At 57.7% G+C, this 15,924-nt stretch overlaps 5 protein-coding genes across 5 annotated transcripts; 2 read left to right on the top strand and 3 right to left on the bottom strand.

The window, feature by feature from the left end:
- Positions 1-471: 471 nt before the first annotated feature.
- On the bottom strand, positions 472-3,939 carry P884DRAFT_235818 (uncharacterized protein). The gene is made up of 2 exons (XM_069439966.1): positions 3,250-3,939; positions 472-3,188 (listed from the first exon to the last, which is right to left on the bottom strand). Exons 1-2 carry the CDS (start codon positions 3,726-3,728, stop codon positions 746-748), a joined length of 2,922 nt encoding a protein of 973 aa, XP_069300915.1. The 5' UTR covers positions 3,729-3,939; the 3' UTR covers positions 472-745.
- Positions 3,940-4,225: 286 nt separating this feature from the next.
- Positions 4,226-5,489, bottom strand: P884DRAFT_254509 (60S ribosomal protein eL21). Its single transcript, XM_069440894.1, has 3 exons — positions 5,297-5,489; positions 5,188-5,235; positions 4,226-5,045 (listed from the first exon to the last, which is right to left on the bottom strand). Exons 1-3 carry the CDS (start codon positions 5,398-5,400, stop codon positions 4,715-4,717), a joined length of 483 nt encoding a protein of 160 aa, XP_069300916.1. The 5' UTR covers positions 5,401-5,489; the 3' UTR covers positions 4,226-4,714.
- Positions 5,490-5,681: 192 nt separating this feature from the next.
- Positions 5,682-6,868, top strand: P884DRAFT_235823 (40S ribosomal protein uS4). The gene is made up of 3 exons (XM_069439967.1): positions 5,682-5,769; positions 5,936-6,034; positions 6,101-6,868. Exons 1-3 carry the CDS (start codon positions 5,705-5,707, stop codon positions 6,510-6,512), a joined length of 576 nt encoding a protein of 191 aa, XP_069300917.1. The 5' UTR covers positions 5,682-5,704; the 3' UTR covers positions 6,513-6,868.
- On the bottom strand, positions 6,756-8,107 carry P884DRAFT_296465 (Pre-mRNA splicing Prp18-interacting factor-domain-containing protein; the record flags this gene model as incomplete). The annotated part of the gene is made up of 2 exons (XM_069444412.1): positions 6,756-6,862; positions 7,018-8,107. 2 exons carry the CDS (start codon positions 8,105-8,107, stop codon positions 6,756-6,758), a joined length of 1,197 nt encoding a protein of 398 aa, XP_069300918.1.
- Positions 8,108-8,395: 288 nt separating this feature from the next.
- P884DRAFT_216235 (uncharacterized protein) lies at positions 8,396-14,420 on the top strand. The gene is made up of 2 exons (XM_069439304.1): positions 8,396-8,955; positions 9,026-14,420. Exons 1-2 carry the CDS (start codon positions 8,721-8,723, stop codon positions 14,053-14,055), a joined length of 5,265 nt encoding a protein of 1,754 aa, XP_069300919.1. The 5' UTR covers positions 8,396-8,720; the 3' UTR covers positions 14,056-14,420.
- The last annotated feature ends 1,504 nt before the right edge of the window (positions 14,421-15,924 follow it).

Raw genomic sequence — 15,924 nt, forward strand, 5'->3', positions numbered from 1 at the left:
CTGAGAATGTCACCACTGCATTCAAGGAGTCAGCCGTGTAAGTGTTCTCTGGCACCAATCGCTGAGCGTCTTGCCTCTCGCTTCCGGCTCGGCCAAAGACGAAACCAACAAAACGGCTATATCAAAAGCGCCCAACGTTGATTAAGTTAATATGAAGACTCTCCTAGCACTCTGATTACGGACCGTTTTGGTTCCCGTGCAGATTCCGCCCTACAGCTCAGGCTAAACGGAGGCTGAAGACGGGAATAATAATAGAGTCCATGCTCCTTGCGAAAAGCCAGCAATGGTGAGCCGGACCTTGCAGTCATATGAGTAGATTTGCAGGATTCTAGCCTAGGTCGACGCCAGAGCAGATAGATGCCTTTGCATGGTAACTCCGATAGGTGCGCGAATGCGAAAGCCAAAGGATATTGAGAGCAGGGGACAGAACCAAACTCAGCGACCAACAAAAAAAAAAAAAAAAGGGAATGCAGGACTGTTGGGGGTTCATGAGAGGCTGGGGGGGTGTTCTGGTTCGGACACGACAATGGCCAAGCGAGAAGGCAAGATGCCTCGTGAAAATACATTAGACTAAAACCATGACCAATCCATAGTTGCGCCCATGTTCCTGACAGTTGAAAGGAAATCTGTGTGCACCCCGTGTATGCCTAGGATCAAATCAAAAGAATAGTTTGAATACGCCATGCTTGACGCCGTAACTCCCAAGGCTGTGTAACCTACAGATTCCAAAACAACCGCGTCGAGCTCAAGTTGCCCGTGTACCGTTGGAAACATCCACCCCCCCGGGTTCCGGGTCATCAACCATCCACGCGGAGTAGTCCTCGTCGTCGGCGGAGTCTGGCGTCCCGGTCGTGCCATCCGGGTGGTCCGCTTCCCTTTCTGTGGCTTCTGCAGGTGATGAAACTCCTAAGCCTACCGGGGCACTAGTTGTTGTGCCGTTCGAACCCGACGGTGCTCCAGGGTCCCTGGCCACTTCGCCCTGCATCTGAGGGCCGTCCGAAGGGTTGTGCGTGGCACTCAGTGGAGTTGTCGGTTCCGAGTCTGCAGGCGCGGTAACTACGAGCATACCATTATCTTCCCCATCCTGCTCAGGCTGGGGTTGCCGTCTCCTCGGAAGAGGCGGGGGTGGGACCGGCCGACGCTCGGTTGCATGCTGTGAAGGTTCAGAGTGGCGGTCCGTCGGGGGCGCGCTGACTGGCTTTCTCTTGAAAACCTGCGTTGCTGCCGTCGATGTCTTCCTCTCGGGCATGGGGAGTGGAGTTCCGGGCGGCGGGAGCGGCTGGCCGCGCCCCATGGGCTGGCTGAGATCAACCGCGGAAGCACTTTCACCGGAATTACCGTGGTTTGCGGCCGCGCCATCGTTGCCACGGCGTTGAAAGGCGTTGAAACCCCATCGTTTGGCGGATGCCGCTGCATTGGCAACCGCGTTGAGGGCGTTGCGCTTGTGCGACTCATTGGCGCTTTGGGAACTTATCCCGGAAGAAACCGAAGACGCGGTGTCACGGCGGTTGAACAAGGCCCTTGACATGGAGCTCGCCTGGCCGCGGACAGAATCTCGCGAGGACGGAGTCGGGGAATGCGACCCATTATCGCTCTGGCTTCCTGTAGACGAAGCAGTGTTTCGTCGCGCCTGCGGCGTTTTGTCTACGTCCTTTTCGGTGTCTGTAGCGTCCCGAGACGAGCCCGAAGAAGATACATTGGACGATTTTGAAGTTATGTAAGGCTTGAATGGGTTCGCATTATTGGGCACCTGAGCTGGCGACGATGCACTGGGCGGTGTCGCAGATAACGTTGCCATAGCTGCCAATGCCGAGTCCCCGCTGGGGGGTGAAGATGAGGGCCTGAAATGGTCCGCATTGGTGGCGATAGTTCCCACGGTGGGAGATGAGGGCTGGGCGAAGGGAGCGGACAATACGGGAGGAGGGGAACTTATGTCGCCCTTCGTCTCGTTCTTGCTCAGCTCGATGCTCGCTGACGACGTAGAAGGCGATGGCGTCATATCAGGTTTGCTCGATTTGCCGGACGCCTTCTTCCCAAACAAGCTGATCGACGATGGCTTCTTGTCCAGGATAGGCGCGCTGTGGCTCTTTTCTATGTGTGTGGGGTTATCCTCCTGGATACCATGTGTTTCTTCGAGTCGCTCCACCTCGCCCAAGTCTCCCTCTTGGGCCGCGGCAGATTCGGGACCGGCCGCTGGTTTGACGGTGTCGTCGTGGAAGATGCCGCCTCTCCACCTTTTATGCTCGGTGCTGAAGAAGGGTGTGTCATCCCAATACGGCAGAACGATGGTTTCGGCGATGACTTCTTTAATGCGATTCTCGATCTGACGCAGAATCACCGTGTATGTGATCTGTCGTGAACTGACAATTGGTTCAATGGTCATCTCGATCTTCGGCATTTGCTGGAAGGAAAACCATATGCGGTTGCTGGGCGGGGGCTTGATCTTGAACAGCGCGTGGCCTTCTAGTTTTCGCAGGACGACGGCGAGGACCAGGTTAACCTCTCTCGTAAACCGGGAACCCAGATCGAGTCGCGCGGTCGCTGCCACTTCGAGCCGGAAATTGCCCGTGTAACGCACATCAGCCTCCATCCCGCACTCGCCCTCGACCGTTAGGTCTTTCAGACGGGGGTTCGTGATGTAAGGCGCAGAGTCACCGGTGTCGATGGCCTTGATGGTGATGTTCGACAGAAACGCAGGCCTCTTGACTCGAGATATCTTCTTCGTCAGCTTCTCCCTGATAAAGTTCTCAATGTCCTTGGTCTTGTGAATGCCCAGGAACAGTCTTCCAATGACGGCATTGAGCCACCTGGTTTGCAAGTGCTCCTCGGAAGAGTGAAGCTTTTGAACCAGGGAGAGGATATTCTTCACGTCGAACTGGATGGGTGTCGGAGCTCGGTTTCCGGCGGTGACAGTTTGCTCCTGGTTCCTCAGCAAGGCAAAGTAGAAATCCTCCTTTGCCGAGCAATTCTCGGAGAAGAGGTAGAACGGCTTGGAGACCTGAGTGTCCGGGCCCATGTCCGGACCATCCTTGCGACGAGTGAGACAGATGGCGTTGCGTTTTATCCACAACTCTCCTTCTGGAGTCACCGGTTCCCCGGAGTATATGCTGACATCGTGGTGCGCGAGCGATACGACATGCCGCACCTCGAGTTGCTCGTCGTCGTCGAAAAGCATCAAGTGGCCGTGCCTTTGGAGCCGGTCAGGCATACCCACAGAAACGTATTGGCTCGGGAGGGCGCATTGCATACCTGAGCACGACATAAAAGACGTTGCCAGCTTTCTTGGGCCGCTGGCTGACGCCGTTCTTGTTGTCGAGTGGCCCCGGCGGTTGTTTCCGGTCAAAGATGCTGCGATACATCGTTTGGTAGACGCTGGGACTGGGAGCTGCTACCGTGGCGGAACCGACAGGCGTGGCACGTTCAATCGGTTTCGCATTAATCCCCATTGGTGTGTACTCGCGGCAGACAGCGAAATAGCCAGCTGCGACATCTTGGTCGTGATACGTCGCCCGGTTCTTGATCCCATCCCTTTGCGCCGCCTTGATGGCCTCGATGTCATCGCCGGGCTGGATTAGGTCGTCGTCGCCGGCCGAGGCCTGCGAGGCGTCGGCATCATGATCGCGGCGCGGGAGGATGAAGTAGGCATGGACAAAGACTATGGCGACGACCAGAGGGAGAAAAGTGATGCCCCCGAGAAGGTAGGTCAACAGGAAGGCAGTCCAACCCATGGCGTATGCAAGGTTGCTTGGTTGCGGGCTGCACCGTCTCGGCAGCAGAGTGACGGAAGGTCGGCTCTGCTACCTGCCTGACCGGGCGATAACTCGCGAGCGCATCGATCCAGGCGGTTAAGAGGCAAAACAGCTATGGTGCTTCTATTCGGGCAGATCGCAGTGCTAGAAGCATGTGTTCTGGTTACGGATGTTAGACCAGTCAAAAAGTCGGCTTAATCGTTGATGACGGAACAACGGCTGCAGCCGTGCCAGTGGCCCGGCGTCAGCCACAGTGGTCAGAGTTCGGGCCTTGCTTCCCCGCGTTGCCCCAATTGGTTAACAATCAGTGCCCCGCTTAACGGTTCAGCGCGGCGCCCTGGTTTCTGGCAAAGGCCGAGCCAGCAGGGAGCTATGTACTAGTACTTTACCTTTGCCATAGTGCTGCTTACAAGTTCGGACAGGAAATGCCCGATTGCATCACGTACTAGTAAAGGGACACAAGCTGACCCGTGAGCTGATCGAGTGGAACGATATCAAGTTCGAATGTAACTGTACTCAATGCTTCGGATACTTGAGCGCCGCGCAGAGAGCAAACGCGGGCCCACGGATGTTTGAATCTCGGAATGTCAGAATCGGCTTGCTCTTGAATTTTTCCCGTTGATTTTGGGATGTCCCATGCCGCCCTCGTGGGCAGCAATGCCCGGGCCAGAGCGAGCCCGGGACATCTGTCTGAGGCCTAAACAAGATGATCGCTAGCTCCCGTCGGTGCACAGAGTCGCCTGCACCGGGCTGTGCTCCACAGTTGCACGATGCCGGATAGACAGGGCGCTGCGAGCCGCTGTTGGTCATGCCATTGGTATTTTAATTCCTATGAGCACTCCCGCATCCCAGACCAAATTCCATGCAGGAGATCCTTCCGTGCCGAACGCGATGAACCCCATGCAGAGAGAAACAAGCAAGCCATATCTAACCCCACCAGATCCAGCACTCCAACCCGAGGCCTCTTAAATCGTGGTCTCGTACGCAACAGGCGCGACAGTCTCCGGCTTGTTGTCCTTGAAGGAGATCGTCCGGGCCTCGCGGGGCATGGCGGGTTGTCTCTTGAGCTGCACCGGCTTGCCCTCGGCCTTGGCCTTCTTCTTCAGCTCAGCGTTCTCCTTGACACGGCGCAGGAAATCCTCCCGTGACCGCGACGGCTGGATGTGCTCGATGCGGACGTTGATGCGCTTCTCGATGTACCGGTGCTTGACCTTCTTGTAGATGATGATGCCGACCGCCGACTTGGTGACGTTGTAGATGACGCCGGTCTTGCCGTGGTAGACCTTGTGGGCCATACTGTTTGGTGTCTAAAGTCAGTCTCCTGCGCTGATGTCCATGCAAACCCCCGAAGCGCCGCGCGGCGCAATGCTGCCGCCTCCGTCGTCTCCGGTGCTTCCTCCTCCTCCGAGCTCATCACGGAAATCGGGTTTTCGCTTACCCCTTCTGGACAGCACCGTTGACCTTGATGTCGACAATATCGCCAACCCTAACACGAATTAGCTTCCTGTCTTTGCACCAGCCACGTCGCATCACGCCCAACAACGTACCTGTACTGTCTCAGGTAGGTCGACAGCCTGATCTGGCCATGCTGCCGGAAGCCCCGAGAGAAGGCGTATCTCGTACCGGCACGGAGACCTGCGGGGTGACCCATCTTGCCTGTTTACTGGGTGTGTCGGCGTGGATCGATGTGTCGAAGTCGTTGGTTGCTGCGGGCTGCGAAAAAATTGGGGGTATTTTTGTGTGGAAGCAAATCCAAAGACGGGATTTCGGGCTGGGTGACTAAGCAGGGTGCAGGTGCTTGGACCAGCAGGCTATCGTTAGGGCACGCCGGAGCGATACGCACGGACCACCACAAATCCCCCCTCGTGCCTCAATTTTCCTCGAACCTTCAGGGCCCGTTGCAACTTTGCGAATTTCAGCTCGGTCGACCAACTTCTGAAAGCCTCAACGACAAGATGGCGCCGCGTTCGTACTCCAAGACCGCTAAGGTCCCGCGTCGTCCCTTCGAGGCCGCTCGTCTGTGCGTTTGATCCTTGATATTTCACTCTCCGTCAATTGCAGCCTCTGCGCGGCGGTTGACTCGCGAAGCCGTCTCCGCGCATGCTCGCAGGCATCACCGGCCACTGAGCAGCAGCTTGCCTCTGCTCATGTCGATTGTGATCATGGACTGACTTCCGGAACCCCAGGGACTCCGAGCTGAAGCTCGTTGGCGAGTACGGTCTCCGCAACAAGCGTGAGGTCTGGCGCGTGCTCCTCACCCTCTCCAAGATTCGTCGTGCTGCCCGGTAAGTAACCCCGGCCGGGTCTTGTCCTCTCTTTTCGACAGTTCGAGCTGACGTTGGCTTGTTCAGTGAGCTGCTCACCCTCGACGAGAAGGACCCCAAGCGTCTCTTCGAAGGCAATGCCCTCATTCGCCGCCTCGTCCGTGTCGGTGTGCTCGACGAATCCCGCATGAAGCTCGATTATGTCCTGGCCCTGAAGGCTGAGGACTTCTTGGAGCGCCGCCTCCAGACTCTGGTCTACAAGCTTGGTCTTGCCAAGTCGATCCACCATGCCCGTGTCCTGATCCGCCAGCGCCACATTCGCGTCGGCAAGCAGATCGTCAACGTCCCTTCCTTCATCGTCCGTCTCGACTCGCAGAAGCACATCGACTTTGCTCTCAACTCGCCGTTCGGCGGTGGTCGCCCTGGCCGCGTCAGGAGGAAGAAGGCCAAGGCCGCCGAGAAGGGTGACGAGGGTGCGGAAGAGGAGGATGACGAGTAAATCCGGGGCGCTTTTCATCAGAACAATGGTTGGGACTGCACGGGACGGGCTGCGAACATCGATCTGGGTGGGGACTTTTGACCTCTGCATCATGCTCTTACGGCGTTTATAGTCAAGGGAGTGGAATGCATCAAGATTTGCACGTACGATACAAACTCAGCAGTCACCAATCATTGGAGCCGCCTCTCCTCCTTAAAAAAGGCCAAAGACTACGTTTCCGCCTGTGCATTTGGTGATGGGTTTTCAGAACATCTGAGTGCTTGGGATCCGGGCTTCCTGGAACCCCTCGGTCATGAGGGCGTGTGACTGTTGTGACTTGAGGGCGACAAGATTCAGGGTATCATTAAGAACTATGTATTCTGGGCACCCTCGCCATCCTCCGCTGCCTGTCGGTCCCACTGATTCGCTTGCTCGAGCGCCTGCTTTCCCAACTCGCCCGTGCAATAACTGTTTTTGACAAACGAATGACAGCATGCATACCCCCATTTGAAGTCGGACCACCAACTGCCCCAGACAGATGTGTGATTGTTGATGAAGACGTCCTCGGGGTACTTGGACTTGGCCTCCTTCCTGGGCGCACCCTTGATGAGACCGGCCTCGTCGTACTCGACGAACGTCTCGGACTCGGTGATGGCGGCCTTCAAGGCGTCGGGGACGGTAGGTTGCTCGCCGTACTGGCTCGCGAGCATCTCGGCTCGTTTCCTCCGCTTCGCCTCCCTCTCTTCGCTCTCCTTCTTGCGCGCCAATGCTCCCGCGGTCGGGTTGGCCTGCAGATGCAGCGAGGTGTCTCCCGTCTTCTCCTGCGCTTCCCAGGCGTACCTTTGCGCCTTCTCGAACTCGGCCGCCTCTCCCGACGCCCGCAGGAAGCTCTCCTCGGCGAAGAGTTGTGCCGACTTGTCGCCAATTGCGCCGCCGTCCACCAGCGCGCGCTTTTTGGGGTTGTACTTGGCCGAGTCGGAATCGAGGTTCAGCAGGTACTTCGCCGTGTCCTCCCGTATCCTCATCGACTGCTTGACCGTCTTGTCCTTGCCCAGTTCCGACTCCTCGGCATACTTGAACCCTTCCTCGTACTCCTTCTTGTCGCCTTGCTCGCCCTGTAGTTTCCGGCGCGCCTCCTCGAGCAGGTTATACTCCTCCACGACCTCCTGGTACTGCTTTGGATCGTAGGCCGCCCAGATGTCCCGCTTCGCCTCGTATCCCAGCTTGACCTCCTTGACGGTCCGGTCGGCCTGGATGTCCTTGCCCGTGTACTTGGCGCCGACCTTGCGCGGGCGCTCGAGGCAGTCCTTCTTCTTGTGGCCCATGGCGCCGCAGTTCTCGCACGCGCCCTTGACCCATTTCGTCCGGGCCGCGCCGACCTTCTTGCTGCCCCGCTCGAAGGTGAAGGTTTCGTCGTCGTGCGTCGTCCGGCGCTGATGCTGGAGCGAGTCGTCATGGTCGTCGAGCCCGCTGACGTAAAAGGGCTGCTTGCTGATGTACGAGGGGATGTAGATGTTGTCCACCTTGCGGGCTGCGCCGGCGCCGGATCCGCTCTCTGGGCTGGCCGCTGGGGCGGCCACCGTCCTCTCTGGTCGCCTTGAAGGTGGGGGAGGCATTATGGTTGGACTATTGATTCGCAGACTTCGAATGACTGCGAATACTTCAGTTGCTGAACTGGGACTCGGGATGGGAGTTAGGGCGTGGAAAGGTAGGTGACTTGGGAGTTTGTCGTTCAACGGGCTCGTTGTTGGAGGCGAATCTTCCACCAAACCAATCAAATCCAACCCTAACCCTTGCTTCTCATGACGCCTTTTCAAGGTGCCTTTTTTGTTTTTGCCACAATGCCCTCCACTTTCAAACCAAACAAATGATTAGGAATACCATGTAAGGGTTATTGAAATTGGAACAGTGTTTAGCGATGGCTATTTGCCTCTGTTTTCTTTTCTTGAGTGGATAAGCCGTCGTCGACATCGGCGAGTTCTGCCTAACTTAATTCTACGTGCTCGGGCAACTTTCCGCTCTGCAGCGGCGCGAACTGCGCGGAACTGGCAGCCGCCGGCGCGTTCTGCAGCGGTACGGATTTCCGGATTGGGATCCGAACCAGACGCGCTCGATGTCGACGTTGTATCTTCACTGACTGCCAGTCGAGAGCGGGATTGGAGAACTCAAGATGACAACTTGGTCCCGCGTTCGGTTCTCCGACGCCGAGACTCGATTCCACGGCCAAAGATGGACGCGTTTCGGGTCCGACTCAACTGCATCGACCACTACCAAGCCACTCCAACTCGATATGACCCTCAGCTGCGCAAGGATGCCCCGCTCATAGAGGCCAGCAAGCAGCCCAAGGTCCCCGTCATCCGCGTGTTCGGATCGACTGAGACCGGGCAGAAAGTCTGCGCCCACATTCACGGGGCATTCCCCTACCTCTTCATCGAGTACCGAGGACCCCTGGACAAGCCCACAGGTGAGTCGTCTGGGCAGCTAGCTGGTTGTGTCGTGCGCCGCGAGCGTCGGATTCTCATCTCCGGGTGCAGTGTCCGAGTACATCTACCGACTACATCTCTCCATTGACCGCGCGCTAGCGGTCAGTTATCGCAGGGACCAGTACCGCGAGGCGCCGTCATTCGTTGCCCGGGTGACTCTGGTCAAGGGCGTGCCCTTTTATGGCTTTCACGTTGGGTACCGCTTCTATCTCAAGATTTACATGCTGAACCCGGCTGTCATGAGTCGGCTGGCCGATCTCCTGCTGCAAGGGGTTGTTATGGGCCAGAAGTTCCAGCCCTACGAGGCGCACTTGCAGTATCTCCTCCAGTTCATGACCGACTATAACCTATACGGCTGTGACTACCTCGATGCCGAGAATGTCAAGTTTCGCGCCCCAGTCCCTGACCCTGCGGGTCCTGATGACCCTCCCCGCATCTGGGACAGCAATACGATCCTCCCCGAAGCCATCACTGACGAGGCCGAGCTCCCCCGGGTCAGCCATTGCTCCATCGAGGTGGACATCTGCGTGCAGCATATCTTGAACCGCAAGGCGGTCAAAGAGCGGCCCCTGCACCACGACTTCATCGAGCGAGAACACCCAATCCCCGCCGACTTGAAACTGGTTCACAGCATGGCTGGGCTGTGGAGGGATGAGACCAAGCGCAGGCTGAAGCGGATGGGCAAGTTGAAGCCTGGGAGTAGCCCGTTTCCCCAGGAGGCGCTGGTCACCATGTCCGCCGACCCGCGTTATTCGCAGCCGACCAACTGGATCCACGAGGAAGAATATCGAGAGCAGGTGCAGGAGTTGATCGAGCAGGAGAGCAAACAGGACGGGACAGACTTGACCTTCTCGAATTACGTCCAACCGGTCCCGCACGGAGACACTGTAAAGACCGTCATTCAATCCGTCGAGGACTTATTCCCCGAGAATTTGCTCCCGGCGTTAGGCCTCGAGGATCGCCTGCTTCAAGGGCATTCTGACGTCACCAGCAGCATCCAGATTGACGAAAAAGGAATTCTTGAGCTTGACGTCTCCGACGAGGGGGACGAGGGAGAGCAGCAGCAGCTCTTTGCTGAAGATTCGGATGAGGACCTGGCAAATCCTGGAGAGGTGACGGCGCCCGTGGGAAACATGAAGCAGAGACCAAGCCGAGAAGACGCTGCTACCGCCTCTACAGACGATGGGGAGGCGGGAACCATTCCCGGCAGTGCAAATGAGCAGCCTCAAAGTCTGATCGCGAAGCTAAAACGCGAAATTGAGGGCCTAGACGGAGGTTTTGGTGTCAGCGGGCTGCGCTCTGGCAGGCGACCCGTCATTCCATTGCCGAAGGAGCTCCTCTCCAAGGCCGCCGAGTTGGAACTAACATCAAGAGAAAATGACCACTCAGCGACCCTGGAAGCGGTTGGATCAGGTCGCACAAAGCGCGCTTCACCAGCTGTTCCAGATGAGGTCCCGCCTAAACGCGTGAGGTACGATGACGAGAGAAAAGGTTTCGGCAAAGTTTCTCTTGGCTCAGACCATCCCGAATCGAGGTTGGCGGGAGTCAGAACTGAGTTTCTCGCGCCCGGAAGCACGCTCACCATGCTGGCGTCTTCCTCACAGCCTAAAAGACTGTCCAGTAAAGGGAGCTCTCAGAAGTCCCAAGGGAACCAAACCCTCGGTTTCCCAGTGGTCAAAGATCATCGCGATCCCGACACGATATTGCGACTCAGCCAGAAAAGCTCTTCGCAGCGGAGCGACGGCGATCTATCAAGTGGCTCCACAAAGAAACAAGCGTCATCTGATCCCCTCCTGCTGGTGTCCGTCCCAGAACCTAAGTTCGATTCTGGAACCTCGCTCTTTCGAACACCGATGACTTCTTCCACATCCCCCAGCGCACCTCGGCGACCCAAACTCCACTGGAGCGGTGGGACTACGATGTACATTCTCGATAGCATGCCGCCGTCTGCGGCAGAGGTGCGCTCGACAATGCAATCGTATGGGCTCCCTGATGTCATATACCAGGACGCGTTTTACAGCAAGGATGAGGACGTGCCACCGAGGCCAAGAGAATATGCTGGTAGGGAATACCGACTGGAAGGCAACACTCTTCCTTACCTGCCCGATTTTGATCCAACAGGTCAGTCTCCGGCTACGTATGGGCTTAAGCCAGAACAGGCGCCCGATCTTTCAGAGATGGAGTCGGCGTTCGAACGACGGCAACTCCGGTGCTCCTTGAGGAGTTGGGAGATAGCCCGCCCCCCTCCGACCTTTGCCGAGGTCAAGAAATGGTGGGACGAGAAGGTCAAGGCCAGGGCACAAAAGGATCAAGGGGTTCAGTCTCACCGGCCGCCACCTGTAACACAAGGGCAGAGGACAGACCCGTCTCAGATCGTCGGCCCTACACCGAGGAACACATACGGCTTCAAGTACTCGCAGAGGCAAAAATCGACCAGCGTCCGGCACGAGGCGCAGTACATGAGCACAATGAGCCTCGAGATACACGTCAACAGCAGGGGAAAGCTGGTTCCAAACCCGGAGCATGACGAGGTCCAGTGCATCTTCTGGTGTCTGAGGTCCGACGAGCAATGCCTGCTCGGCAGCCAGTCTGCCGACGACACAATATGCGGTATCGTTGTCCTCTCGGAAGACGGCGACCTGGCCAAGCAGATACGCAGCCAGACTTCTGTCGAGGTGGTTGAAGAAACCTCGGAGCTTGATCTCATGGTCAGGATGGTGGAGATTGTGCGGGCGCATGACCCAGATATACTCACGGGATACGAAGTCCACGGCAGCTCGTGGGGTTATCTGGTTGAGCGAGCAATGCTCAAGTATGACTACGACCTCTGCAATGAGTTCTCGCGCACCAAATCCGAGTCATTTGGCAGGTCGGGCAAGGACGCCGACCGGTGGGGTTTCAGGACCACGTCCATGCTCCATGTGACGGGCAGGCACATCATCAACATCTGGAGGGCCATGCGAGGCGAGCTCGACCTTCTCCAGTACAGCATGGAGAACGTCGTCTGGCATCTCCTGCACCGTCGTATCCCACGCTTCTCTTGGCGGGCTCTGACAGACTGGTGGTTGAGCGGACGCCCCCGAGATATCGGCAAGGTTCTGCGTTATTACCTCAGGAGGACGCGCATGGACATTGAGATATTGGAGGCCAACGAGCTAATTCCCCGAACTAGCGAGCAGGCGAGGCTCCTTGGCGTGGATTTCTTCTCTGTCTTCTCGAGGGGCTCGCAGTTCAAAGTCGAGTCTATCATGTTCCGGATCGCCAAGCCCGAGAACTTCCTGTTGGTTTCGCCCAGCAGGAAGCAGGTTGGCGCCCAGAACGCCTTGGAGTGTCTACCGCTGGTAATGGAGCCACATAGCGCCTTCTACCCCAGCCCGTTACTGGTCCTGGACTTCCAGAGTCTCTACCCTAGCGTGATGATTGCGTACAACTACTGCTATTCGACATGCCTCGGTCGCGTTGTCAGCTGGCGTGGGACCAACAAGCTCGGCTTCACCGACTACCGGAGAAGGGAAGGGCTACTCAAGCTCCTAAAAGACCACATCAACATCGCCCCGAACGGAATCATGTACACCAAGCCCGAGATCCGCAAGTCACTCCTCGCCAAGATGCTCACAGAGATCCTAGAGACCCGGGTGATGGTCAAGAGCGGCATGAATGAGGATAAGGACGACAGGACGCTCCAGAGGCTCCTCAACAACCGGCAGCTTGCGCTGAAACTCCTTGCCAACGTCACCTATGGGTATACGTCAGCCTCCTTCTCTGGCAGGATGCCGTGCTCCGAGATTGCCGACAGCATCGTGCAGACGGGTCGCGAGACTCTCGAACGAGCCATCGCCTACATTCACTCGGTCGAGCGATGGGGTGCAGAGGTCGTCTACGGCGACACCGACAGCTTGTTCGTCTACCTCAAGGGGAAGACGCGAGAGCAGGCGTTCGACATCGGCGCCGAGATCGCCAAGGAGATTACCAACCTCAACCCGCGGCCGGTGAAGCTCAAGTTCGAGAAGGTCTACCACCCGTGCGTGTTGCTAGCCAAGAAGCGGTATGTCGGCTACAAGTACGAGAGCCGCGATCAGACCGTGCCAGAGTTCGATGCGAAGGGGATCGAAACGGTCCGGCGCGATGGCACGCCGGCGGAGCAGAAGATCGAGGAGAAGGCGCTCAGGATTCTCTTCGAGACGGCCGACCTCAGCCAGGTCAAGGAGTACTTCCAATCCCAGTGCTCCAAGATCATGCGGGGCGCCGTCTCCGTCCAGGACTTCGTCTTTGCCAAGGAAGTGCGGCTAGGTTCCTACAGCGCCAAAGGGCCCGGTCCGCCGGGGGCCCTCATCAGCACGAAGCGCATGCTCGAGGACCAGCGCGCGGAACCGCAATACGGCGAGCGGGTGCCGTACGTGGTCATGACGGGTGCGCCGGGGGCGCGCCTCATCGACCGGTGCGTTGCGCCCGAGGACCTGCTCAACGACCCACACGCGTCGCTGGACGCCGAGTACTATATATCCAAGAACCTCATCCCGCCGCTGGAGCGCATCTTTAACCTCGTCGGGGCCAACGTCCGCGCCTGGTACGACGAGATGCCCAAGGTCCAGCCGGTCCGCCGCCTCGAGACCACGTCGGCCCTCACGGCTGCTACGCGCGCCACCACCGCGAACAGGCACGGCAACAACAACACCGGCAGAGATGCCGGCAAGAAGACGCTCGAGTTCTTCATGTCTTCCACCTCCTGCCTAGCCTGCAACGTCAAGATGTCGTCCAAGCCGGTCGACGAGCAACGGCCCCTCCTCCCCCTGTGCGGGCGCTGCGCGGCCGCGCCGTCGACGACCATGGCGCTCCTGCGGGCGCGGCTGAGCGCGGAGCAGAGGCGGTACGACGACGTCGTCAGGGTGTGCCAGAGCTGCGCCGGGTTCGCGCCGCTCGAGGGCGAGGTGCCGTGCGACAGCCGGGACTGCCCCGTCTTCTACACGCGGGTCAAGCAGCGCGCCCGGGTCGCGGCCGAGAGGCGGACGCTGGAGCCCGTGCTGGGCCGGTTGGGCGCCAGGGTCGAGCAGAGAGGGGGGAGCGACGGGCTGGATTGGTGATGTGATGAGTCACGACATGACATGTTGGGAATGTATGTACTGCACGTACGTGCGAGAGGATCCGGGGCCGCCGGACAAACATTGGGGCCCGGGGACATTCATGATCGATCGATGATGGTGGAGCGTAAAGAAGTGATTCTGATCTGCTGGATTGTTTTTGCTTTCGGAGTTGGACGAGCATCGGGGGAGGGGGAGTTTAGGGCCTGGTGTGGTTTGTAGCATTGCGGTTCACAGGGGAGGGAAAAGTGCCGACAAGAGCATAGGGATGGATAGAATAGGCACACCTTACGACAACAACAACAACGAATGAGCCATGATTTTACTATCAGACCGGATTATGGGTTACACTTCTGGTAGATGATGGCCTCGGGTTTGGTTCGGGTTGTGTTCCCTCGTATTCCCTCGTGGTCCGCAAATTGGGGGGGGGGGGGGGGGGGGTTGCTAAGTCATAAGGATAATATAGGCTGACGGCCAGAACGACTCGGCGATGCCTGAATGTCGAACAAAAAACGAGGATATGGCTTCGCAGTGAGGGCGACAGTACTTTTGTCAAGCCGATGGCGTTTGACTTTCCAGGCATCCTCCTGACCAGTTAGTTAGCGATAACCCTCGCCGTTCACTTCCGTTCACTGGCTGTCGGCTCAGAAATCAATACGGACTCTGCTAGAGGGAGGGACACGAGATCGCGGCTGGCTACATGCTACTTATGTGAAGGGATGTGCAACCTCCACCATGATGAAACACACGCAGCTGTCGCCCTCCAGCAGCCCAACCAGTTCTCGACAAACCTTTGCCTCACAAGCACGCACGGTATCCTACGTCTTCTCGTTCGACGAACTCGATGAAAGTTGAGGAGGCCAGAGGCGGGCTCAGTAATTAGATATTGATATTCCGCAAGCCAGGAATGCGTTCTGTAGTGTACAAGGAATGCATGGGCCCGACGGCCGCCTGAACCAGCAGCGGCGGATGTGAAGGGGGACCCTTGGCCGGGTTTCACTGGAGGTCGTCGCAAGTCAGGTAAAATTGCATACTCCTGCCATCTCCGGGGGTGGATCTCGGGAATCAGCTAGTCGTACCAGGGTTCCCCGTCTGGGTTATGTTCGGGTTCTGGCGCAGGTGATTGGAATGGCCCGTCTGATGAAGCGCAGAGCAGGGGTGCGTCAGTCGGGCGCTGCCTTTGATGAGAGGCTCTGCTGTTCGGGCTGGGCCGTTTTGCTGACTAGTTAGTAAGATTCGGATTAACGATGAAATCCCCGACCAACGTTAAGTAGCTACTACGTAGCGAGTAATCCGTACACATCTGTACTTCGCATTCCCGTCATCGGTGCCGGCGCGCAGAGGTTTGCAAAACACACCGAGGGCAGAGTCATTCCTTACTGTGTAATCCGTATAGAACCATTTGTGCGCCCCCGGCAAGGCTGTGCTCGCGGCAGACGATCGCTCATTGATGGCAGATTACGTTGTTCCACGTCCATTCGAGAAACCTCGGAACCAGAAGCAACGGAATTTGAGATGCTGGCTGGCGCCTTGGCAGTGACTGGGGTGGAGCAGCACCATTGCTGCCTGAGGCCAAGATGACTCTCGAGCGGAGTCCAAAAATCTCCCTTGCGCACCCAGGAACGGATGCTCCCTCTTGTTGCACTGGACTGATCCCGTCGCCCCTCTTCCCTCGATCCGTCCAGCAGGCAACTGCCTTCCTCGCTGCTGGATTCGATTTCCTGCAGTGTCCGAGTCGTCGCTCCGATTTCTTTTTTGTTTTCTTCCCCTAATAAGTTTCGTTTTCGTCAGACCGCGCCTGTCCGCCTACCGGTTTCGCGCGCGGTTTGCTCCTCTTTTGTTTCGGTGGTTTCCGGTTGGGAGGAGTCTGAT

Source organism: Thermothelomyces heterothallicus, assembly GCF_042370625.1.
Source record: "Thermothelomyces heterothallicus CBS 202.75 unplaced genomic scaffold P884_scaffold_2, whole genome shotgun sequence".
In the NCBI taxonomy this organism is placed as follows: Eukaryota; Fungi; Ascomycota; class Sordariomycetes; order Sordariales; family Chaetomiaceae; genus Thermothelomyces; species Thermothelomyces heterothallicus.